The 24,366-nt window shown below is 49.6% G+C and overlaps 1 protein-coding gene across 2 annotated transcripts in view; it reads left to right on the top strand.

Annotated features, from left to right (window-relative positions):
- The window catches only part of IFT172 (intraflagellar transport 172), a 42,746-nt gene that overhangs the window by 9,568 nt on the left and 8,812 nt on the right, over window positions 1–24,366 (top strand). For both annotated transcript variants that reach the window (XM_061625996.1, XM_061625997.1), the window contains 30 exons: window positions 75–128; window positions 391–494; window positions 589–674; window positions 764–876; window positions 976–1,143; window positions 1,350–1,486; window positions 1,730–1,837; window positions 2,028–2,112; window positions 2,367–2,459; window positions 2,541–2,618; window positions 2,719–2,967; window positions 3,130–3,208; window positions 3,691–3,811; window positions 4,009–4,153; window positions 4,233–4,322; window positions 4,804–4,901; window positions 4,991–5,126; window positions 5,208–5,324; window positions 5,637–5,779; window positions 6,089–6,182; window positions 6,289–6,353; window positions 6,495–6,675; window positions 8,209–8,318; window positions 8,842–8,971; window positions 9,265–9,363; window positions 9,497–9,606; window positions 9,911–9,974; window positions 10,419–10,505; window positions 10,732–10,848; window positions 21,060–21,170. In XM_061625996.1, the coding sequence (XP_061481980.1) occupies window positions 75–128; window positions 391–494; window positions 589–674; window positions 764–876; window positions 976–1,143; window positions 1,350–1,486; window positions 1,730–1,837; window positions 2,028–2,112; window positions 2,367–2,459; window positions 2,541–2,618; window positions 2,719–2,967; window positions 3,130–3,208; window positions 3,691–3,811; window positions 4,009–4,153; window positions 4,233–4,322; window positions 4,804–4,901; window positions 4,991–5,126; window positions 5,208–5,324; window positions 5,637–5,779; window positions 6,089–6,182; window positions 6,289–6,353; window positions 6,495–6,675; window positions 8,209–8,318; window positions 8,842–8,971; window positions 9,265–9,363; window positions 9,497–9,606; window positions 9,911–9,974; window positions 10,419–10,505; window positions 10,732–10,848; window positions 21,060–21,170 (3,372 nt within the window). The remainder of the gene's footprint in view (window positions 1–74; window positions 129–390; window positions 495–588; window positions 675–763; window positions 877–975; window positions 1,144–1,349; window positions 1,487–1,729; window positions 1,838–2,027; window positions 2,113–2,366; window positions 2,460–2,540; window positions 2,619–2,718; window positions 2,968–3,129; window positions 3,209–3,690; window positions 3,812–4,008; window positions 4,154–4,232; window positions 4,323–4,803; window positions 4,902–4,990; window positions 5,127–5,207; window positions 5,325–5,636; window positions 5,780–6,088; window positions 6,183–6,288; window positions 6,354–6,494; window positions 6,676–8,208; window positions 8,319–8,841; window positions 8,972–9,264; window positions 9,364–9,496; window positions 9,607–9,910; window positions 9,975–10,418; window positions 10,506–10,731; window positions 10,849–21,059; window positions 21,171–24,366) is intronic.

The following is a 24,366-nucleotide window of genomic DNA, read 5'->3' as shown; positions in this document are numbered from 1 at the left end:
TGCAGCATGTGCCTGGCCTGAGGAGGGTGGGGCTGGCTTTGAACTCGCATGCTCCTGCCCCTCGTCTCTCGTAGGTGGCCTGGCAGGGATCTGGCGGGAATGAGAAGTTTTTCTTCGACAACGAGAATGTAAGTTGGGCAGGGATGAGGAGGGGGTGGCCCATGCAAGGTCTGCTGTCATGCAAGGAGAAGCCTTTCCCTTTCTTGGTGTGTCTTCCAAGGACAAAAGGGCTCAGGGAGAGCAGTGGGCGGCAGTGGGCCTCGTTGGGCCTAATTGATCCCACACAGCACAAGGCCCCCCTCTTTTGCAGAGGGGGAAGCTTAGCCGGGGGGGCTCCCCTCCTCCTGTGGTCCAAGCAGCCACATCTCTCAGCCTGTCTCCTTCCTCTAGGTCTGCATGATCTTTAATGCAGGAGAGCTGACTCTGGTGGAATATGGCAGCAACGAGATTCTGGGTTCTGTGCGCACTGAGTTCATGAACCCCCATCTCATCAGGTGAGTGAGGAGGCGCTCTTTCTCCAGTTGGACACGTCACACCACACCCCATACCACCCCAGCCAATGTCATTCTTGCCCCTTCTTTCTCCCAGTGTCCGTATCAATGAAAGGAGGCAGCGAGGAATGGAAGAGAGTAAGCGGCTGGCTTATCTTGTTGACATCAAGACAATAGCAGCTGGTGAGCAAGGGAGCCCCCCATTGCCCTCCCCTTCAGGAAGGCCTCAAACTTCACTTTTGTATCACATGACTTTTCTCTACCTCCCCCAGTGGACCTAGTGGGTAGTTATAACATTGGCACCATCAGCCATGACAGCAAGATTGACTGGCTGGAGCTGAACGAGACGGGCCATAAGTTGCTCTTCCGGGACAAGAAGATGAAGGTAAAGGCAGGAGGAGGAGGAGGGGAGGAGGGGACAGGCTGGAGGCACGGAGGGCTTTCCCCCCCATCTCCACTAATCCTGTGCCTCTTCTTACCCCAGCTGCATCTCTATGGCATTGAGAGTGCCACCAAGACCGCCATCCTAAGCTACTGCTCCTATGTGCAGTGGGTCCCTGGCAGTGATGTGGTGGTGGCCCAGAACCGGAACAGCCTCTGCGTGTGGTACAACATCGACACTCCAGAGCGAGTTACCATGTTCCCTATGAAGGTACACACGCTGCTGCTGCCGCTCTCTGGCTGCCTCCAGCAGAGCTGGGCCAGGTACGGCCTTGCTGGCTGGTTGGCTGCTGAAGGTGAGCGGGAGGTTGGTGAGGCTGCAGGCAGCCAGGCCCCGAGGGCCCCAACTGGCAGGCTTTGAGAGAGGCCTGGTGCGGTGAAAGGCAGAGCTAAGCCAAGGGGTTTGGCTCCCGGCAGGGCGACATTGTGGACCTGGAGAGGAGCGATGGGAAGACTGAGGTGATTGTGACCGAGGGCGTGAACACAGTGTCCTACACCCTGGACGAAGGGCTCATTGAGTTTGGCACAGCAATTGACGATGGTGACTACCACAGGTGAGGGGCTGGAACTGTATGCCAGGAGGGTCCTGCCTCACCAGCAGGAGGCAGCAGCTGGCTAGTGCCAACCCCTAGCAAGGCTTGGGACGAGATGGGTTCCCCCTGAAAGCAGGTCTGGACCAGCCTTGACACTGAGGGGAGGCTCATCTCCTGCAAGGGAGGGCGAAGGAAGCTGCCTTGCCAAGGCTTCCCTTGCCCTGCAATGGGCCTGGTCTTCAGCCCTTCTGCCTTCCGCTGCAGGGCCGTTGCCTTTCTAGAGACGCTGGAGATGTGTGCCGAGACAGAAGCCATGTGGAAGACGCTGAGCCGGCTGGCGCTGGAGGCCAAGCAGCTGCACGTTGCTGAGAGGTGAGTGGGAAAGCAGGGAAGGGCTTCTGGTAGCTGGCCCTGGGGCAGTCTGTGCATTGGCCAAGGAGCTGCCTGGGCGAGTTCTGCTTGCGTGGGTGAGGAGGCCCCTGTCTGTGCTGATGGGGGTTTGTGTGCTGACGCAAAGCATCACACAATGATCCTAACAACAGTTTGTCTCCTCTCCTCCCAGGTGTTTTGCTGCCCTTGGACATGTGTCCAAGGCCCGATTCCTCCACGAGACCAATGAGATTGCTGACCAGGTGGCCAAAGAATATGTGAGTGAGCCCGCAGGGGCGGAGTTGCTCCAGTTTGCCTGTGCTTGTTCTGAAGGGAGAAGCCTGCCCTCTGCCTGCCCTCCATCCGTCACCCAGGCTCCTTCCATGCCAGGAGGCAAACCCCCATTCTCCTCACAGACCTCAGGCACAGGGTGGGGGCGGGATCCTGCTTCCTCCTCCTTGCCCATGGCAGAGTCTGGGGTTTGATGACGATGATGATTTGCCTGACCAGAAGCTAACCAACTTCCTTTTAGGGAGGGGATGGCACAGACTATTACCAGGTGCGGGTCCGCCTGGCCATGCTGGAGAAGAACTACAAGCTGGCAGAGATGATCTTCCTGGAGCAGGTGAGGTGCGGAGGCTGCCGGCTGGCTGCCCGGTCCACACTCCTGCCAGGCGCTCACGTTCTTCTCCATCTCCTTCTCTAGAACGCTGTGGAGGAGGCCATGGCGATGTACCAAGAGCTGCACATGTGGGATGAGTGCATCTCGGTGGCGGAGGCCAAAGTAAGAGGGGGTTCGGGGGGCTGAGATTGGGCCTCTGGGAAGGAGGCTGGGAAGTGGGCCCAGCTGTGCCCATTGGGTGCTGTTATTCTTCCCCTCCCAGAGCCATCCTGCGCTGGACAAGTTGCGCCAAGGCTATTACGAATGGTTGCTGCAGACCCAGCAGGAAGAGCGGGCGGCTGAGGTTCAGGAAGGCCAAGGGGACCTGCAAGCGGCTGTTGGCCTCTACTTGAAGGCTGGGCTGCCAGCAAAAGCAGGGCGGCTGGCCATGGGCCGAGAGGAGCTGCTGGGGAACACTGACCTCGTCAACCGCATCGCCACAGCCCTCATTCGAGGGGAGCTCTTTGAGCAGGTGAGGCTCCAGCTGTGTGACCAGCCAGGAGGATGGAACTATTCCGTCTTTCCACATCATGCTTAATTTTACGCACCTCTGTCATACATATCCCATTACTAGCTTTATTTCCAAACTGAAAAGCCCCCAATGTTGTACCCCACCCGTCCCTCTCTGTCTCAGGCTGGGGAGCTCTTTGAGAAGATCCGGAACCCGCAGAGGGCGCTGGAGTGCTATCGCAAGGGCAGTTCCTTTCTGAAAGGTATGGAAAGGGTCTCCCCGGATGCTGTGGCCCTGGCTACCTTTGCCCTCAAATCTCCAGGGTTTGTTTCTGTGTGTGTGTGTGTGTGTGTGTGTGTGTGTTTAGTTAAAGTTGACTGACACCTCTTTTCATGTTATAATACAAAACAAACCTACGGTGCTATCCCATGCATGCCCCTCCCTTGATCCAGAGGAAGGGGAGATGAAGTGAAGTGAAGTGAGCCACTGGAGACGTGTATTTTGGTTTTGAGTCTTTGACCGCTGGATACTGCTGGATCTGGCGCCTTACTTTGCCAGGCCTAGGTGCCAGTTGAGGTTAGCCATGCATGGAAGTTGATCTCTTTTCCCAGCCGTGGCTGGCTCTCTGCTCCGAGAAATGCTTGCCTAGGACCAGGCCCGCATCACGGAAAGGTCTAGCCCTAGATCCACGTTGCAGTGCCCACGGTCCTGAGCCGCTCTCCCTGTCTCCTCCTCTCTCTGCAGCGGTGGAGCTGGCTCGCTCAGTCTTCCCAGCGGACGTGGTGAAGCTGGAGGAGGGCTGGGGGGATCACCTTGTGCAGCAGAAGCAGCTGGATGCAGCCATCAACCACTACATTGAGGCCAGGTACAGGGGCCTGAGCAGGACGCCCTGCCTGCCTGCCCGCCCGCCCGGAATCTCTCCTAGGCAGCCCCCTTGCGCCTGATGGGGCCTGCCGGCTGGCCTGCCGACCAGCCTACCTGCCTGCCTTGGTGTGGGGTTGGCCCCATCCCTTGCTCCTGCCACGGGAGCCTTGCCCTAAGCAGAGGTCTGGCCTGTTCCAGGTGTGCTGTCAAGGCTATTGAGGCAGCCATTGGGGCACGGCAGTGGAAGAAGGCCATTTACATCCTGGACATGCAGGACAGGAAAACAGCTGCCAAGTATTACCCCAAGATTGCCCAGCACTATGCAGCCTTGCAAGAGTATGAGGTAAAGCCCACCAGCACCCCTTTCCCCAGGACCCAGGCAGCCCATGGGTGAGCGGCTCACAGGGCACTTGTTCTTCTAGATAGCGGAGGAGCTGTATGTCAAAGGAGACCACATCAAGGATGCCATTGCCATGTACACGCAGGCTGGGCGCTGGGAACAGGCGCACAAGGTGAGCAGCAGATCTCTTCCTGGTGCTGTCCAGAGGAGCACAGGGCAGTGAGGGATGTTTACGCCACTTGAGGAGCCTGGCTATGAATACAGCCACAGATCAATGGCTGAGCATTTCTCTCCCAGCAGAGGCTTGGTCTGTCTGGCTGTGGTGTCTCTCCATCTTGTGTCTCGGTTGTGGGGAGTCAAGTGGACAGTGGCCTTTGGCTTGCATTGAGGCCCAATTAGCTACACCTTCTGGAATTGGGGTTTTTTTCTGAACATGGGCCACCTCCTGCTCAGAGAGGGTCTCCCGATATTCTAGACTCCAGAAAGCACAAGCAGAACAAAGGGTGGCGCATGGATTGACTGACATTGTTTGCCACAGTGACGGAAATGCTGGGGGGGGTGGGGGTTGTAGTTCTCCTCTTCTGCCAGGGGGCGGGGGGATGCTTGTCTTGCTGCCCCTCGATCTTCCAGCCCTGCATCATCTCCCCTGGCAGCTGGCATCCAAGTGCATGAGGCCAGAGGATGTGTCGGTGCTGTACATCACGCAGGCGCAGGAGATGGAGCGGCAAGGGAAGCACAAGGAGGCTGAGAGGTGGGTGCTGTTGCTGTCCAGAATGGGGTGGGGGGAGGGCCTTACCCAGTGAGCCACACCCTCAGTGGCAGGCCCTGTACCCTTCCCAGGCTTTACATCACTGTGGACGAACCAGACTTGGCCATCACCATGTACAAAAAGTGCAAGAAGTATGATGAAATGATTCGCCTGCTGGGCAAGTATCACAAGGACCTGCTGAGCGACACACACCTGCACCTCGGCAAGGTAAGGCACAGCAGGGGTCGGGTGGGTCGGGGGGAGGAGTTGACGGGGCAAGGATTCATGACTGGCTGATCTGTGGCACAGGAACTGGAAGCCGACGGGCATCTGCAGGAGGCTGAAAGTCACTACCTGGAAGCCAAGGACTGGAAGGCAGCTGTGAACATGTACCGTATGAACAGCATGTGGGATGAAGCCTACAGGGTAAGGGAACTACCAGGACGTCCTGCTCCACATGGTAGGATAGGTGGAGCCTGAGCCCCCTGCAGCCATTGCCCTAGCCTGAGCCGTGGTTGGTTCCAGCATTGTTCCCAGCATGCCTTGTGCGCCTTATCACTCTGCCTGGACAAGGTGGGCTTGTAGGGAGATGCAGATGGAGGACTGAAGGCCCTGCATGCTGACCAGGCCTTGGGAATGACACGCGTTGTTGGGCAGTGGAGTTGAAGGGAGCGGGGGATGGCCGCAAAAGCTGGCCCAGAACCTGACCTCTCTCTGTTTCTGGTCTGCCTGAGGCAGGTGGCCAAGGCTCATGGCGGGGCAAATTCCCACAAGCATGTGGCCTTCCTGTGGGCGAAGAGTCTTGGTGGGGAGGCAGCTGTGAAGCTCCTCAACAAGTTTGGACTTCTGGAGATGGCCATCGACCACGCAGCGGACAACAAGTGAGCAAGGAGGGAGAGTCTTGCTGCACTTGTGCTCTGTTCAGATGTCCTCCCTGTGTTGGATCCCAGCATGCCGTGCTGCAGCCCTTGCTCAGCCAAGGAGCAGGGTGGGGCGGGGCATGCCCAGGGCTTCCCACGAGGCAGCAGGGTGCTACACCCACCGCAGCTGCCCTTCCTTGTGCCCCTTGCCTTCCTTAGATGCCATCTCCCAGCAGGGGCCTTTGCCTTGTGGTTCTCACTCTGCTGGAGGTGGAGGGCACTGCGCTCCCTCCATCTCGTGTTCTTCTTCCTCCTCCTCCTCCTCCTTAGCATCTTTGACTTTGCCTTTGAGCTGGCTAGACTGTCCCTGAAGCAAAAGCTGCCTGAGGTCCACTTCAAATATGGCTCCTTCCTGGAAGACGAGGTAGGAGGCCTGGTATCAAGGGGGGGGGTGCTGGCGCCAGGCTATGGCTGCCCTCCTCAGTGGCAGGCCAGGCATGTGATGATAACCCACCACTCTCTACCTGCAGGGCAAGTTTGAGGAGGCAGAAGTGGAGTTTGTGAAGGCCGGGAAGCCGAAGGAGGCCGTGTTGATGTGAGTGCTCCCTTCTGTCTCGCCTGGCTGTGTCTGCTGTGGTGCCTCTGTGCTCCCAGGCTCTCCTAGGCAGCCTGACTCGCTCTTTCCATGTCTGCATCACGCTCCTCTTCTCTATCCTGATCCCGTGTGCCCGCCCAGGTATGCCCACGCCCAGAATTGGGCTGCTGCCCAGCGAGTGGCCGAGGCCCATGACCCAGACAGCGTGGTGATTGTGCTGGTCGGCCAGGCTGATACTGCCTTCAAGCAAAAGGAATTCCAGAAAGCAGAGGCCTTGCTGCTGCGTGCTCAGCGCCTCGACCTGGCTGTGAAGCACTACAAGGTGAGGAGGAAGAGGAAGAGGGCAGCGACTGCCTTTCTCGGCAAGGGGCTCTTTTTGGGGAGAAGAGGGGAGGCAGACAGGCAGTGTCCGACTGCCAGGCTCTGTGCACTGCCGTAGCTCCTTGTGGCGTCCTTCCCTGGCTCTCCCTGTCAGGTTCCCACCTTCTTGTGGCTACTGCCTTTCCCTAGGCACCACCAGGGACACCGCCAGTCAGGATCGTCGTTTTTATGTTTTCTCGACTTCACTCTAGCACAGATCTCACTAGATCCCACTGCTAGGCAACACCACCAGTCACGTCCTGTAACAAGTACTCCCAGAGACTTTGCCTAAGTCTCTCTATAGCTTGTTACTTTGTGACTGTGTGCTTATGCTGTTCCCAAACCCCTTGTATCTTTATACATAAAGCATACAACTCTGGGTTGCTCTGGATACTTCACTTGTTACAATTTCTCCCTTCACCGCTGCCACCATTAGATACTGCTTCTGTTCAGCCTTGGTAATTACCTTGCCCTCCCTTCTGGTCTGTTTATTCCCCCAGCCAAGGATCAGGCCTTTGGTAAACCAAATAAGTATTTATTTACTAACAACAGGAAATAACAAGATTACTTTAGGAATGTTTCATAAGCGTATGGTTTCATATATGGTCACTCCTTATGTTTCTGTTCATATATATACTCTTTAAATATCAGCCAAATACACTCCAAACTTCCCTCAGAACTCTGCCAACCAACCCTCACCAAACGACCTCACTCCAACCAACTCAACAACTTCTCCCCTCATCACTCACAAACCTCCATTTATACCTTCAGCCAGCCAGCCACTCAGCCAATCATCATCCAGCATATTTCAGCTTCTCACCCATGTACTCCCCCTTTCTCTCTCAGTCAATTACCATACGTCACCTAATAGACCTGCACTTACCATATTTACAGATGCTTAGCCTACAGGAACATCACACTCCTCTTCAAGGGTGCCTCTTGAGCCCGGAGCCTGTGCTCCACCTGGCCATGGCCCGGGGGGAGAGGCAGCTGGTTCCAGGGGCACCTGGTGCGTCCTCATTCAGGGCCTGTGGAAATATCTACAGCATCGTCTGTGTGCTGCACATGCAGGACAAAGAGGGGACTCTAATCTGTGGCATCAGGCCGAGGCTGCATCTAGATTGCAGCTTCCCTGATGCTGGAGCGGGAAAAAAGGGAGGAGGACCTTACACAAGAAGAACCAGCTAGGGACGAAGTGGAGGGGTCTGCCCAAGATCCAGTGTCTGGAAGCACCCCAGAACATGCCTGCTCAGGGTCAGAGCTGGGAGCAGGAGCTCTCCAGCGTTATCCTGAGCTGCCCTGTTCTCCAGCGATGGGGCCTGGAGTTGCTCTGGGCCTGGCAAGCCGGGGCCGGAGAAATTGATTCTGCATGCACAGGTGGCCCTTCCACACTTTCCCAGGTGGTGGACAGAGAGGGCTGCTGGCCCACAGCACTCCCTCCCTGAACGTCGAGGCAGGAGGGCAGCCGTGATTCTGCACTTGCTTTCTACCCCAGGAGGCTGCCATGTGGAGCGAGGCCCTCCGGGTCTGCAAGGAGTACCTGCCTGGTGATCTGGAGGCTCTGCAGGAGGAATATGAGCAGGAAGCAGCCAAGAAAGGACCCAGGCAAGTGTAGCGGGGTGAGAAGTGGGTGGGGAAAAGGGGCTCTTGGGCACAGCCATTCCCAGGGGGCCAGTCACCGGCCTCCATCCTGTGGTCACCTTCTCCAAGAGCCAGCAGCTTCACAGTCCCCCCAACTACCCTAGTGGCCTGCCCCATATGCCCACAACACAAACACACCGTGTGATGAGGGGCTCCCAACACGCTTACTTTGCTTCTTTTAATATAAGGATATATACTTTGCCTTCCTGATGCATATGTATTACTCAGGGCCGCTTACAACAAGTAAAATCACAGTAACACAATATAAGACTAACACCACAGCAGAAACAGACATGGCAGGTACACCTAAAGTCTTCGATGAACTCACTTCAGCCTGGCAAATTATAAGCAAACACACAGCGGCGACCTCCGCTAGTGGCAGCTCCAGAGTGGCTTTCCAGGGCGTGGTCTGACTGTGGGCGGCCAGGCTCCTTGTGGTTCTTCTCGCTCCCCTCTGGCCTTTGACTAAGATGCTGTTGGCTGGCAGGGGCATCGAGGGGATTCTGGAGCAGGCACGTCAGTGGGAGCAGACAGGCGAATATGCCCGGGCCGTGGACTGCTACTTGAAGGTGCGAGACCAAGGCGACAGGGCTCTGATGGAGAAGTGCTGGATGAAGGTAGGTGGCACTAGCAGCATCTGCTACGGACGCACCAGCTTGTGCTAAGGATGCAGGATCTGCTCCCTGCTCAAAGATGATTCCTGCAAGTTCCCATTTTGGGGTCGCGTCAGCCAGTTGTGCTGTTTCCCTCTTGCCCTGGAGCCAGAGCTCATCCTTCCAAACTTTGGTGCCCAGAGGTCCTGCAGTGGTGTGGGGGGGTGGAGTAGAAGGAGTGGCTCACCCTGGCAAAGGGCCCTTCCTTTCCCTGCTCAAGGAGCTCGTCTCTCACTCTGGCTTCCATCTCACGGCAGGCAGGTGAACTGGCCATCAAGTTCCTTGGCCAGCCACGGAGTATTGAGGTGATGCGGACGGTGGGCCCCCAGCTGGTTGGCATTGGCAAATTCAATGTGGTAAGGAAAGGGCAAAGCTTTGTGGGTGCCATGTATCTGCTAGGGGTGGTGGTGGCTGGCCTGGGATCCAAATTCCTACCCCCAGGTGAAGCCTGCATGGCAAGTCCACACCTCCTTCCTCCCATATCCCCAGGCAGCGGAGCTGTACCTCAACCTGGACCTGATCAAGGAAGCCATTGATGCCTTCATGGAGGGAGAAGAGTGGAACAAAGCCAAGCGAGTAGCAAAGGAGCTTGAGCCCAGGTAGTAGGCAGGTGGGGAGGAGAGAGAGTCATCCAGGAAATGCCCTTCACTGCCTTGTGCTGAATCTGGCCATTGGCTCTTTCAGCTCACTGTGCCTCCTCTGGCTGGCAGGCACTCTTTTGGTGTGGCTGCCGCCTGGGCCCAGTTAATGGCCCTGCTTTGCTTTACTGTTAAGGAGGAGCAGAGCTTAGGGGCACACGTATGGGTTGCCTGCACTCTTAGGAGGACTCCATTCTTCAGTAGGGACAGCTGGGGGGGAGTACCCCCCATTGAGCACAGGTGACAGATCCTTCTCGTGGGGCAGGTACGAGGAATATGTGGACCAGCACTACAAGGAGTATCTCAAGGATCAGGGCAAAGTGGACTCGGTAAGAGTTTCCCTGGGTGGGGAGGGGGAGGGCAATCATCAGGGCAGGAGAGAAGCTCAAATGAACCGAGAGCTTCTCTTTTCCCAGGTGGCTCTGCTTTCCACATGCTCAAACTGTAAATGGCAAGTATTTAAAAGCGTGACCTAAAAAACTAAATACAAAACCTGCAGAGTCTTCCACAGATGATCATTTTTGAGAACTGTAATCAGAATGAGCTATGTGGTTAGCAGGACGAGGCCGGGGGGTTGAGGAAGCCATAACAGACACCTTAACTGAACTCTCTATCAGGGCCTTTCGGGGGGGGGTCCTGATTTCAGAGCAAAAGGCGTTCCTTGGCAGTCTCTGGGTGGGCCTTGGGAACACTGCCCCACACACAGACACAACAAGGTGCAGGCTAGCTTCAGGTCCACGTAACTCACTAGCTCTTCCTTTCCCCTTCGACAGTTGGTGGGTGTGGATGTCATGGCCGCCCTCGACATGTACGTGGAGAGGGAGCAGTGGGAGAAGTGCCTCGAGACAGCTGCCAAGCAGGTATTGGGGGGACACACATAGGTGGCCTCTGTGCTCAGGACTTGGATTCCCTGGCTGCGGAAGGTTTTGCACATCGCTGGTTGGGAGGCCAGTTGTTTGGGGCAAGGCTGTGGCAGTGACTCCAGCAGATGGGAAAATACTAAGTAAGGGCACATCCCACATAGGGATGGGTTTTCCTTTGCCTCTCAGAAACCACAACAGCTTTTCCCCCTCCTCCTTCTTGTAGAACTACAAAGTGCTGCACAAGTATGTGGCTCTTTACGCCACCCACCTCATCCGAGAAGGCAGCTGGGACAAAGCCCTGAGCCTTTACGTCCAACATGGTGCTCCCTCCAATGCGCAGGTAACAGAGGCTACTAGGGCTGGGGGGGGGGTGGCATAGGAAATGCAGGCTGGCCTGGCTGGTCTCTGTTTATTTTAAACCTTGCTAGGCTGCCTTTCATCCTTGCAGATACCAGGGTGGTGTACAATAGGGAAATAAAACTAAACATGCTACAAAAACCCCATCAACAGTGCAATGGTCATAGAAACAACATGATTGTAGGCAACTAAAAACCAGAACAGATTAAAATTCCAACTTTAAAATGCTGGGGCGAATAGATAGATTGTAAACTCAGGGTCGGTCATTGTCTTTATGGGGAGGGCATTCTATGGGCACCCCCATGGAAAAGGCTTGCTTCCTTGTCGACACATGATGAACCTTATTTGACAGAAGGGGGCTTCCTCTGAAGACCTTAAGACATGGACAGGTTGATAAAGGGAGAGGCATGTCTTCAAGTATTTGGATCCCAAACTGTTTAGGGCTTTAATTAAAGCATCTTGCTGGGCTTAGATAGGCAGCCAATGTAACTTATAAAATTAGTGTAATGTGATTCCATCTGGCTGTGCCAGTTTAATTTCTGGCAACCACATTCTACGCCAACTGAAGTTTTCTAGATGTCTTCCAGGGCAGCCCCACATACAGTGCATTACAGTACTCCAACTGGGGGGGGGGGTTACCAGAGCATGAATTATTGTCCATGCTATTCCTGTCCAGGTACAGTTGCAGCTGCCAAACTAGCCAAAGCTGGTAAAAGATACCCAGTGCCACCAAAGCTTCCACGGACAATGCTTGATCCAGAACTACCCACAGGCTGTTGTTTCCTAGTATGCAATTACACGTAAGATCTGCTCCCCACATGCAACCCAGACACGTTTTCAGCATCTTTTGAATGTTGAGCTCTGAGCATGTCCTGCAGTTGGCATCTTAAAGAGTTAATGGAGTCAATGTGTATAGCCTGCAACTGAATTGGAATTACTGGGGAGTAGATGTGCCTAGAGTGAAAGGTATTGGGTGGGTCTGGTGTAGTGGTACTGTTCCCAATTCTCTCATAGGCATACTGGGATAATTGGCTCTGGCAGGTTTTGTTGGTGGGCTGCTGTTGTTTATATTGTGTGTCTAGGAGTCGTCTTGGGAAGAAGGGACACAAGCGATGCCACCCCAGTTTCAGTGATCACGGTAGAGAAGGAGGTATAGCCATGGGGAGACAATAAGCTACTATGGAAAACGAGGGCAAGGCTATCTGCACCGTGTTCCTTGCTCCCACTCCTCCGATGGACAATCTTCTGGTTGCTCATCTGCTGTGCCTACAAGCCTGTGCATGCTGTTGTTTAACGCCAGATTGGTTAAACCAATGGGACCACACTCATCCATTATTTGATCATGGATGAGGGTGCTGATCTGGTGTGTATTACCAAGACCTGGGTTGGTGAGCTGGGAGGAGCTGGTGATCAACTCTCAGAGAGCAAACGAACTGAGAGAGCGAACAGGGAGAGCTAACAGGAGTTTGTAGGGAGGAAGAGACAGACAAACACAAAGAGGGCTCTGAAGTCGTGTGCTCTGACCGTTTGCTCTGAAGGGCTCCAAAGCAGCTTGATTGGAAGGGGCGTGGCCTGATAGCTGCTGAGTGCAACTAGGAGCAGCTGTGTGTGCTGGGACTCTCATTCTGCTTCCTGATTCCTAACTGAGCAGACCAGAGGGACCTGTGTCAGCTGGTCCAGAAGAGATACAAGTGAGCTGGCTCTCAGAGCGAGCGAACAGGGAGAGCTAACAGGAGTTTTGCGGAGGAGGTCAAGGGGGAGGTACCTGAAAAAAATGGGTTCCCTTGTACGGTGCACCACATACCAGTGGGGCTCTCCTATTTACCCTGAAGGAGGACAGGACGAAGCACAGGCTATTCCAACACAAATAGAAAGAAACAAACAAAAGGCAGTAGAGATTACGGGTGGGAAGGACACTCCAGTGGTGGCGACCTGCAAGGTATGTGCAATGTTTGTTTTCTTGACTGAGAATAACATGTCGTACATGTGCAACAGTGCAAGCTGGTGGCACTTTGGAAGAAAAAGTGAGGGGCCTGGAACAGCGGGTGGCCACACTGAAGAGTAAAAGAGAAGATGAAGAGTTGTTAGATAGAACTCTGGAACAACAACAGCAAGAAGAAGTACAGGAGGTGGAAGAACAACAACATGTTGAAGCAGAAGAGGAGACTGTTGTGGAGAGGAACAGCGAAGTGGAGGAAACTCCATGGAAAAGGAAGGGTGACACAGTCAGGAGCAGAACAGCTGGAAGACATCCATCACTGGTGGAACTACAGAGCCGCTTCCAGGCACTTCAGGATGAGACTAGAGGACAGTCTGCAGAGGAACAATTACAGGAGACCCTACGCAACAGCAAGGAAGAGGCTGAAGGTCATTCAAGCAGAAGCAATGAGCCCCCACCCCACAGAAAGAAGAAGAGAAGAGTAGTAGTGGTGTGAGACTTCCTACTGCGTGGGATTGACACCCAAGTATGCCAAGAAATCCATGGACTTGCCAGGTATGCTGCCTCCCTGGAGGACAGATTAGATATGTGACGGGTTGTCATTGCTCATAACGCCCATTGACAGATATCCCTTCTCATCCTTGTGGAACGAATGATACTGCCAAGCAGAGCTATGAAGAAATCACATCAGACTTTGAAGCTCTGGGAAGGAAACTCAAGCACTTTGGGACCCGAATAGTTTTTTCTCATCCATCTTTCTGGTACTTAGAAGAGGAGTGCAAAAAGCAAAGAAAAATACTCTAGGTGAATGACTGGCTACGAAGGTGGTGCTGACGTGAGAGATTTGGATTCTGGGAACATGGGCCATGCTTCCTGGAAGATGGACTGCTGGCAAGTGATGGGTTGCCCCTCACAAGGACTGGGAAGAATGTGTTTGGCCACAGCATGGAGAAATTCATCAGGGAGCTTGAAATTGAATCCTAAGGGAGATGCAAATGTAATGGTAACAACTAACAAAGGCTTATGCACAGTAAGAGGAAGTGAGGGAATGGCTCTAAGGGGCCCAGTAATAGTCTTCATAAAAATGTAGGAAGGAAGCCAGGCCGTAATTCACATGGTCTTTGTTGTCTGAATACTAATGCCTAGAGTATGGGAAACAAATAGGACAAACTTGATATGTATAACTGAAACTTGGTGGGATGACTCCCATGACTGGGATACAGCAATTGAAGGATATAACTTGTTCAGAAAGAACAGAAGGTAGAAAGGTGGAGTCGCAGTACATGTTAAAAATATATATCCCTGCACAGAAATACTGAAGGATGAGCTTGGTAACTCCACCAAGAGTATCTGGATTAAAATTAATGGGGCTAGAAATAAAAAGAACATGGTAGTTGGAGTCTACTATCAACCGCGCAATCAAGAAGACGAGGATGAAACTTTTGCAAAGCAAATTGCCTATGTTTTGAGGAGGCATGAGGTAGTAGTAATGGGGGACTTCAATTATCCCAATATCTGTTGGGAGACAAATCCTGCCAAACATGGCTCCTCCAAGGAATTTCTGACTTGTGTTGGAGATAACTTTCTCCTACAGAAAGTGGAGGAAGCAGCTAGAGGATCAACTATCCTTGACTTGATTCTAACCAACAGAGATGACTTGGTGGATGAAGTGGCAGTTACGGGAACTCTGGGGGAAAGAGATGACATTATACTTGAGTTCTTGATTTTAAAGGAAGCAAAGACTAAGAGTAGCCATACACGTACCCCTGGACTTCAGCAAAGCTGATTTTAATAAACTCAGAACAATAGTAAGTAAGATTCCGTGGCGAGCGACCCTAATGAGAAAAGGAGTCCAAGATGGGTGGGAAATTCTAAAGGAACAATGGCAAACAATTGAATCAAGGGGAAAAAGGGGAAGACAGCAGAAGAAGCCAGTGTGGCTTCATAGAAAGCTGAGATGACCTGAAAACAAAAAAGGACACATACAGGAAGTGGAAAGAAGGCTAGACCACAAAGGAAGAGTACAGACAGCTATCACAGAATTGCAGGGATGGTGTCAGGAAAGCTGAAGCTGAGAATGAGCTGAGGTTAGCATTAGCAAGAGATGCTAAAAGCAACAAAAAAATCTCCAGGTACATCCATAGTAAAAGGCAGAGAAAAGAAATGGTGGCACAGCTACTCAATGAGGATGGCAAAATGATAACAGATGACAAAGAAAAGGCAGAAGTGCTCAATTCCTACTTTGGCTTAGTCTTCTCCCAAAGGAGGGTCCATGACACTCCTGAGAAACATGAAGTTGAAGGGGCAGGATTGCAGCTTGAGATTGGTAAACGGTCAAGGAATAACTAATCACTTTGAACAAGTTCAAATCTCCAGAGGTCGATGAACTTCATCCTAGGGTATTGAAGGAACTGGCTGAAGAACTCTCAGAACCACTGTCTATTATCTTTGCTAAATCGTGGCAGATGGGTGAAGTGCCAGATGACTGGAGAGCTAATGTTGTCCCTATTTTCAAAAAGGGCAAAAAGAATTAACCTGGGAACTACAGACCAGTCAGCCTGACATTGATCTCTAGGGAAATTATGGAGCAGATTATCAAGTGGTCAATCTCTAAGCACCTTTTAAACAATGCAGTGATTACTAGAAGCCAACATGGATTTATCAAGAACAAATTCTGCCACACTAAGCTTACCTCAGTTTTTGATTGGGTAATCTCCCTTGTAGACTGTGGGAATACTGTGGACATAATATATCTTGATTTCAGCAAAGCTTTTGACAAAGTACCCCATGATATTCTGATTAGCAATGTGGGCTGGATGGGACAACTATCAGATGGATCCACAGCTGGCTACAGAATTGTACTCAAAGAGTGCTTATCAATGGTTCCTTCTCAAACTGGGGAGAGGTAAGTGGGGTACCTCAGGGCTTGGCCCAGTGCCCTTCAACATTTTTATTAATGACTTGGATGAGGAGGCGCAGGGAATGCTTATCAAATTTGCAGGTAATATAAAATTGGGAGGGATAGCTAATACCTTGGAAGACAGAAACAAAATTCAAAGGGATCTTGATAGGATGGAGTATTGGGCTGAAAACAACAGAATGAAATTTAATAGGGATAAGGGCAAAGTTCTACACCTAGGAAAAAGAAACCAAATGCACAGTTATAAGATGGGAGATACTTGGCTCAGCAATACTACATGCAACAAGGATCTTGGAATTGTTGTTGATCACCAGCTAAATATGAGCCAACAGTGCGATGTGGCTCCAGAAAAGGCAAATGCTATTTTAGGCTGCATTTACAGAAGTATAGTTTCCAATTCGTGTGAAGTATTAGTTCATCTATTCAGCATTCGTTAGGCCTCGTCTTGAGTACTGCGTCCAGTTCTGGACACTGCACTTTAGGAAAGATGCAGACAAACTCAAACGGATTCAGAGGAGAGCAACAAGGATGATCAGGGGACTAGGAACAAAACCCTTCCAGGAGAGACTGAAAGAACTGGGCATGTTTAGCCTTGAGGGGAGATATGATAGCACTCTTCAAGTACTTGAAAGGTTTTCACACAGAGGAGGGCCAAGATCTCTTCTCGATCATCCCAGAGTGCAGGACATGGAATATCAGGAAAAATGTCCTAACTGTTAGACAATGGAACCAATTACCTAGGGAGGTGGTGGGCTCTCCCAACACTGGAGGCCTTCAAGAGGCAGCTGGACAGCCACCTGTTGGGTATGTTATAATTTTATTTATTATTTAATTTTATTTATATATATATTTATTTTTTTATATATATATATATATATACACACACACACACACACACACACACGCCCCATTGTCGAAGCTCTCTGGGTGATTTACAACAATTAAAAACATTAAAAACAAATATACAAATTTAAAAAATACATTTTTAAAAAAAATTTTAAAAACTCATCAATTTATATTTCTGCATTGAGCAGGGAGTTGGACTCTGGACTTACAGGCCTCTTCCAACTCTATGATTCTGTGATCCAGCTTTTCCCACCTGGGTACTTGATGTAACACCAGCACAGGCTGCCGGTATGGTGGGGAGGAGTTGCTGTGGTCTACAAAACTTCCATCTCTGTCACCAGGAAACCACTCTGTCTTGGCGCTGGCTGTGAGGGCCTACACCAAGTGTTGGGCCAAGGAGACAGTAAAATAGGGTTGCTGCTGGTATACCATCCACCCTGCTGCCATGTAGTTTCTCTGACCAAGCTGGCGGAGGCCATCTTGACTGCGATTTCAATATCCATGCTGAGGCTACCTCTAGCGTTCCAGCTCGGGATGACCCTGGGGCTGTCTCAAGTTGTCACCAGTCCAACAAATAGGGCAGGGCACACCCTCAACTTGGTTTTTACTCCAGATGGAGGAAGAGGTGGTCTGGAGATGGGGGGGTGGATGTAACCCTATTGTCATGGACAGACCACTTCGTGGTGAAGTTTAGACTTACGTCTCCAATCCTCCCCTGCAGGGGTGGTGGGCAGATGAAAATGGTCCACCCCCAGAGACTAATGGAGTCCCCTGGATTCCTGAATGCCAGGGAGGGGTCCAGATGATGAAGATTACCTGCCCTTCACCCAAAGGTCCCAGAACAGGTTACAAAAAATTAAAAATATAGCATTAAAAACAATTAAAAACAACCTAAATGGAACAGGTGATCCTGTTGAAGCCCTTGTCAAGCTGTGGAACAATGAGACATGTCAGACTCTTGACACTGTTGCTCCTGAGCGCCCTCACCAGCATTGTGGAGCCCTTTTCGCACCTTGGTATACCAGTGAATTAAAGGCAATGAAACAGGCCAGACGATGGCTAGAGTGCAAGTGCACTGGTAACCTCCAGGCTGGATCACTGTAGTGCACTCTATGTGGAGTTCCCTTTGAGATTGGTCTGGAAGCTGCAGCTGGTGCAAAATGCAGCGGTGCAACTGGGGCACGGTATCACCAGCATGTTACCCAACTCCTGAAAGAATTGCACTGGCTGCCCATTAGCTACCAGGCTAAGTTCCAGGTGTTGGTTTTGGTGTACAGCTCGTCTCACCCCTTATATCACCAGTTGATCACTGTTCTGCATAACATAGGAATCGGGCCTTTAGTGTTGTGGCACCAACACTTTGGAATTCCCTCCCCTTAAATAGTAGACAAGCATCATCTCTGTTATCTTTTCGGCACTAACTCAAGACCTTCCTCTTTCAACAAGCCTTTAAGTAGAGACCTAATCCCAGGCAGCATCTGTGTTAGAATTGTTTTAAGATGTTTTCATGTTTTGCCATTTGTTTGCTGCCCTGGGTTCCTTCTGGGGGGAAGGGTGGGATGATAAATTTAATAAATAATAATAGTAAGAAGAAGAACATAAGATGAGCCTTGCTGGATCAGGCCAGTGGCCCATCTAGTCCAGCCTCCTGTCCTCACAGTGGCCAACCAGATGCCCCAATGGGAAGCCCGCAAGCAGGACCTGAGTGCAACAGCAACTGTGGTTTCTAGGCACTGGTATTCAGAAGCATTACTGCTATTTATATTGATTAGAAAATGCACAAGAGATGCTGGATTGGAACAGATTTTTGAAAGGGGATAAGGATGCATGTGTAAATTTGGGAAGAAAAGTTGGGGAACAGGTTGGGATCCTAAGAGACATTGGGAGGGCTGAAGGGAAGGAAGGGCCTAGCTGTCTAAGGGGCTGCAGGGAGGTTAATTTATTTATTTATTGCACTTTTAAACTGCCCTTTAGCAACAGCCTCTCAGGGCGGTGTACAACAGAATAAAACCACATTTAAAAGCCAGCAAATGTGGATTACAACATATAGGTATAAAAACACAATTAAAAACAGATTAAGGCAAAATTAATAGAAATTACAATTAATTAACTATAAAATAAAATTAAAACTAGAATTAAAATGCCTGGGCAAAGAGGTAGGTCTTTACCTGGCGCTGAAAAGATATCAAAGAAGGCACGTATCTCGTCAGGGAGGGCATTCCATAATTCGGGGGCCACCACCGAGAAGGCCCTAGATCTCGTTATTGCTCTCTAGGCCTCCTTGTGAGTTGGAACCCGGAGAAGGGCCTTCGACGTCGAGCGCAGCGAATGGGTAGGTTCATAGTGGGAGAGGCGTTCCATCAGGTATTGCGGTCCGGTGCCGTTAAGGGCTTTATAGGTAAGAACCAACACTTTGAATCTGGCCCGGAAACGTATTGGTAGCCAGTGCAGTTGGGCCAGGACAGGTGTTATATGATCAGATCTTTTAGTCCGAGTGAGAACTCTGGCCGCAGCATTCTGCACCAGCTGAAGTTTCCGAACCGTCTTCAAAGGTAACCCTACGTAGAGTGCATTACAGTAGTCCAATCTAGAGGTTACCAGAGCATGGATAACTGAGGCAAGGTTCTCCCTATCCAGATAGGGTCATAGTTGGGCTACCAGCCGAAGCTGGTAGAACGCATTCCGTGCCACCGAGGCTACCTGAGCCTCCAGAGACAGGAGCAGATCTAATAAGACCCCCAAACTACGGACCTGCTCCTTTAGGGGGAGTGTAACCCCATCTAGGGTAGGTCGGACATCAACCAACTGGGCAGAGGGGCCCCCCACCAACAGCATCTCAGTCTTGTCAGGATTGAGTCTCAGTTTATTAGCTCTCATCCAGACAAGTTAATGGGCAGGTGTATTGGCCCATGGGCAAGTTCAGCAGCTATATTAGCAGAATAGCTGCCTGTAGGCAAGGGGAGGCTTGTATCCCCCCCCCCCAGCCTTAGTTCTCTAGTTTAGCATTCAGTATCTAAGTATGAGGAAGATGGTTCAAGGAACGGTCAATGAATTAGCTCATAGCCACCTGGAGTCTAATCTGGGGTTCCTAATGAGCATTCGGTGTGATGCTCTGCCAAGAGTGATTCTGGTATGCTGGGAAAGTGCCTTGTTAACCAAGATAACGTAGATTTTGGAGCAGTTAATGCCCCGTTAGGCAATTAGAGGCTTTGCCTATCAGTTGTTGTTATGTTGTATGATGTAGCCTTTCCTAGTAATATGTCATATTCTTAGCAGGTGGATGAGTCAAGGTACGGTCAATGATGAGATAGTGTAGGTGTGCTTGTTAGCAAAGATAGAGACAAAGATAAGGCAGGCATATAGTTTGCCAAGGGAGGATGCCAGGATGTTTCAGCTATCCATCTTAAGATAATATAGTTTTCTAGCAATTAGTCTGCTTTTGAAGGTGTCCTGTTAAAGGTCAGAATAGCCAATTATATGTAGCAGGTGCCATGATGTAATGTTTTGATGCCTTAAAGTCATCACTCATGTATGTAATCATATCAGTTTGTATGCCAATTTTTATGCTATAAAAGTGTCTCTTGTGCCCAGTATGAGTGTTCAGTCTGACACCAGCTACTGCAGAGCTGTGTGGCTGATCCACTTTTATTGGGGATACTTGGCTGTATGCTTTGTAAGTGAACTCAATAAATTTTAACTCTTTGTAAGCAAACCTCACGTCTGCATCTCATCTCTGGTAATCCAAACAAGAACCTGAAGGGTATACAGCAGGTGGTGGTGGTGGTGATGATCCCCCTGCTGATGACTGAGATTGTAGAGGCAGAAGTGGCAACAGAGAAGGGGAGGGAGAAGCAGGGGTGGTCCATGGGAGGATTTCTATGCAGGAAAACGAGGTGTAACCCTGCATGGCACAAAGGATTAGTTTATAAGCATAGATTGGGCTAAAAGGATTAAAATAAAAGCCAGGATAGTTCACTGGACTTGAAGTGGGTAGTAAATGGCCTAAGAAGTGTTATCGTGACGGTAAACTGGCCCATGAGGCAGATCTCTTCTGGGCTTCACAAAACAGGTAAAAGATGAGACTGTCACTCTGTGGCAGGAGCTATAAGGCTTGATTTCCAAATTTAGCAAGTGATCCAAGGAGGGACCAGGAAGCCAAGAACTGCATTTGGAGGACAACAGGTATACCAGGGGGCTGATTGTCTGTGTACCCCATGAACAGCCCTGCATTATCCACGTGGCTTCTCCTCTGTGCCTCTCAAGGACGAGAAAAGAGATTTGCCTTACAAGCACAGGCAGACCGTGTTAAAAACTCAGTCAAAATGACACGAGGCTCTCCTAACAGAAGATGGAGGTGCAGCCCTATCATCTGACTCCCGGCCATGAGAACTATATGCCCACCCTGCCTCCATCTTGCTAGGATTCAGTTGAGGGCCTCCTTGCTTCCTCTCTAACCAACAGTGTTTCTTTTCTTTTCTCCGCCCCTCAGAATTTCAACATTTATAAACGTCTATTTGTGGAGATGGTGAACATGGCCAACATGAACTGTGCAGAGGCCTATCGCAGCTGGGCTGACCTGCGAGACATGCTCTTCAACCTGGTGAGTGTTGCTGCTTATTACCCTTGTTGCTGGACCCTTGTCTCATGGATGCACACAGATGATGGTTCAACACATTCTTTCTAGAGTTATGTCTAGTCAGAGCCTTGTATGTCACACTTGGTCCACAGCTAAGTGAGTCCTGTTATTGACAGTAGATGTCTGGCTGGGTAAACCTGTTTTCTTGTTATGTGCCTTATGGCGACCCTATGAACAGGCCACCTTCAATAGCATCTGTTGTGAACCACCCTGTTCAGATCTTGTAAGTTCGGGTCTGTGGCTTCCTTTATGGAATCAATCCATTTCTTGTTTGGCCTTCCTCTTTTTCTACTCCCTTCTGTTTTTCCCAGCATTATTGTCTTTTCTAGTGAATCACGTCTTCCCATTATGTGTCCAAAGTATGATAACCTCAGTTTCTTCATTTTAGCTTCTAGTGACAGTTCTGGTGTAATTTGTTCTAACACCCAATTATTCGTCTTTTTCACAGTCCATGGTATCCACAAAGCTGTCCTCCAACATCATATTTCAAATGAATCGATTTTTCTCTTACCCATTTTTTTCGCTGTCCAACTTTCACATCTATACATAGAGATCAGGAATACCGTGGTCTGAATTATCCTGACTTCAATGTTCAGTGATACATCTTTGCATTTGAGGACCTTTTCTAGTTCTCTCATAGCTGCCCTCCCCAGTCCTAGCCTTCTTCTGATTTCTTGACTATTGTCTCAGTTTAGTTAATGTGCCAAGGTATTGACAATCCTTGACAAGTTCAGTGTCCTCATTGTCATCTTTAAAGTTACATACATCTTCTGTTGTCATTATTTTAGTCTCCTTGACGTTCAGCTGTAGTCCTGCCTTTGTGCTTTCCTCTTTAACTTTCATCGGCATTCTTTTAACATCTTTTAAAGTCTGCATATCTTAAATTATTGATGTTTCTCCAATTTTCATACCTCCTTCATCTTGGTCCAGTCCCGCTTTCCGTATGATATGTTCTGCATATAGATTAGACAAGTAGGGTGATAAAATACACCTCTGTCTCACACCCTTTCCGATGGGGAACCAGTCGGTTTCTCCATATTCTGTCCTTACAGTAGCCTCTTGTCCAGAGTATAGGTTGTGCATCAGGACAATCAGATGCTGTGGCATCCTTATTTCTTTTAAAGCATTCCATAGTTTTTCATGTGTTTGCCGTCGGAGCATAGACTTGGATGATAGTTATGTTAATAGGTGTCATGTTAAATTTCATTGATATCACTCGCTCAGACCTTGCGTTATAGCTCCTAATTGCTTTTGCTACATCACTTCTCACTATTAAAGCAACCCTGTTTCTTCTTAATTTCTCATTTCCTGCATAAAATATTTTGTAGCTGCCTGATTGGAAGTGTCCCATTCCTGTCCATTTTAATATATTCACGCCAAGTATTGTAATGTTGATGCGTTCCATTTGTTGCTTGACAATTTCTAACTTTCCTTAGTTCATGCTTCTCACATTCTATGTCCCTATTGTGTACATTGTACAACTCTGGACTCCTTCCGCATCTGTGCACATCAGCCTCTGGGCTTCCATTCAGCTTTGACCCAGGAGCATCATTAGTCACAGCGCTACTTGTACTTGTCCGTTGTTCTTCCCCAGTAGCTCATTGAGTGCCTTCTGACCTGGAGGTCTCATCTTCCAGCACCATCTTGTGTTGCATTTTGGATACTCTGTTTATAGGGTTTTCGTGGTAAGAAGTATTCAGAGGTGGTTTACCATTGCCTTCCTCTGAGTCTGGATGCATCGTAATCTGGACTACCCAAGTTCCCCTTAGGACTGAGGATGTAGCAGGAAATATAATAATAGAGTTCCACAGTACAAAATACAAATATATTCCTTTATTTCTATAAGGTCTGGTTCAGACTTGACATACATTTAGCTGGCCTCAGCCAGTGCAGAAATTGTGAATACATAATTGGAGAGAAACTCTGGTCTTAGCCACTGCCTTATTAGTTAAATAGAGATGTATTGTTGGTCATAGCCAGGACATACAATGCTTAAACAAGCTCTATCTTACATTGTATGGGTTAGATACATAAGCATAAGTTAGAAGGGCACATAGCTGACATTAACTTGTAACAAAGGGGTTAAACTGGTAACTAAAGGATTAAAGGTAATAAGTTCATAACAACTCAATAATTAGTGCCTACGGTTGTGAGGCAATTTCACGCCTTAGTGTGGCTGCATATAACATTTTATTAATAACAGCCTTATAGAAACAGCACTATCTATTTCTTATTCTTAACTGCACAAACAATCCTCTCTTTGGCCTTAGCCAAAGGTTTTTAAACTTCATATAATATTCTCTTTTTTATTTTGGAAAAAGAGTTTGAAAACTGAACCACCACACATGGGGATATATATATATTTCTTACACTTTTTGCAGTGTTAACTAACTTCCTAAACTTCGATACCAACTTATATTCTGTTTTTGGCTTTGGACAAAGACTCTTAAACATTACTTAATATTCAGTCTCAGCTAAAGGGTTTTGAAAACTCCTTAATATCCTCTTTACTGTGTTAAATATCTGCTAAAAGGAATACTCTTACTCTTCTATCTAATTCTATAAAACGGCGCAGGTTGCTGGGCTTCAGCATCTGGCAGTGTCAATGACTGGCTTTGTAATCTTATCTTTAGCCATAATTAGCAGACATGCTTCAGTAGCTTTTGTTTAATTAATTTTCTTCGGCAGCTTCTGTAGCTTTGTGATCTTATCGGCAGCCTCTTTTAAGCAGTCTTGCTTCAATAGTCTTCATTCAGTAGTCTTGCTTCTCTTGTCTCTTTGGCTCAGTTGCTAGGACTGGCCATGAACAGCTCCATTCTGGCTCTTTTACAGGCAGTGTGAAGGCTGCACACATAGTGTCTCCTTCCCCCTCCCCCGAGGGTTGATTAGTTTAGTGTCGCCTTTTAAAAGCATAACAGGGCATGAGCTGCAGGCTTTAAAAAAGACATCACTTCCACATGTTCTCTCCTCTCCCTCTTGGATGTCTTCCCAGACTCAGCAGCCATCTTCTAGCAGCTGGTTAAACAGAGAGAGGCTGCCCAGTCTGCAGATAGGGAGGAGTAGTGAAAGAACAGCACATGGGCATCTTGTAACTGGGACTTTTTCACTGAAGACTAAGTGTTCATCTCACAACCTTTACACATTTTCTTTAATCTTGGAG

Source organism: Rhineura floridana, chromosome 4, assembly GCF_030035675.1.
Source record: "Rhineura floridana isolate rRhiFlo1 chromosome 4, rRhiFlo1.hap2, whole genome shotgun sequence".
In the NCBI taxonomy this organism is placed as follows: Eukaryota; Metazoa; Chordata; class Lepidosauria; order Squamata; family Rhineuridae; genus Rhineura; species Rhineura floridana.
Note: the sequence above shows the minus strand (reverse complement) of the source record. Positions and strands in the feature narration are given on the sequence as shown.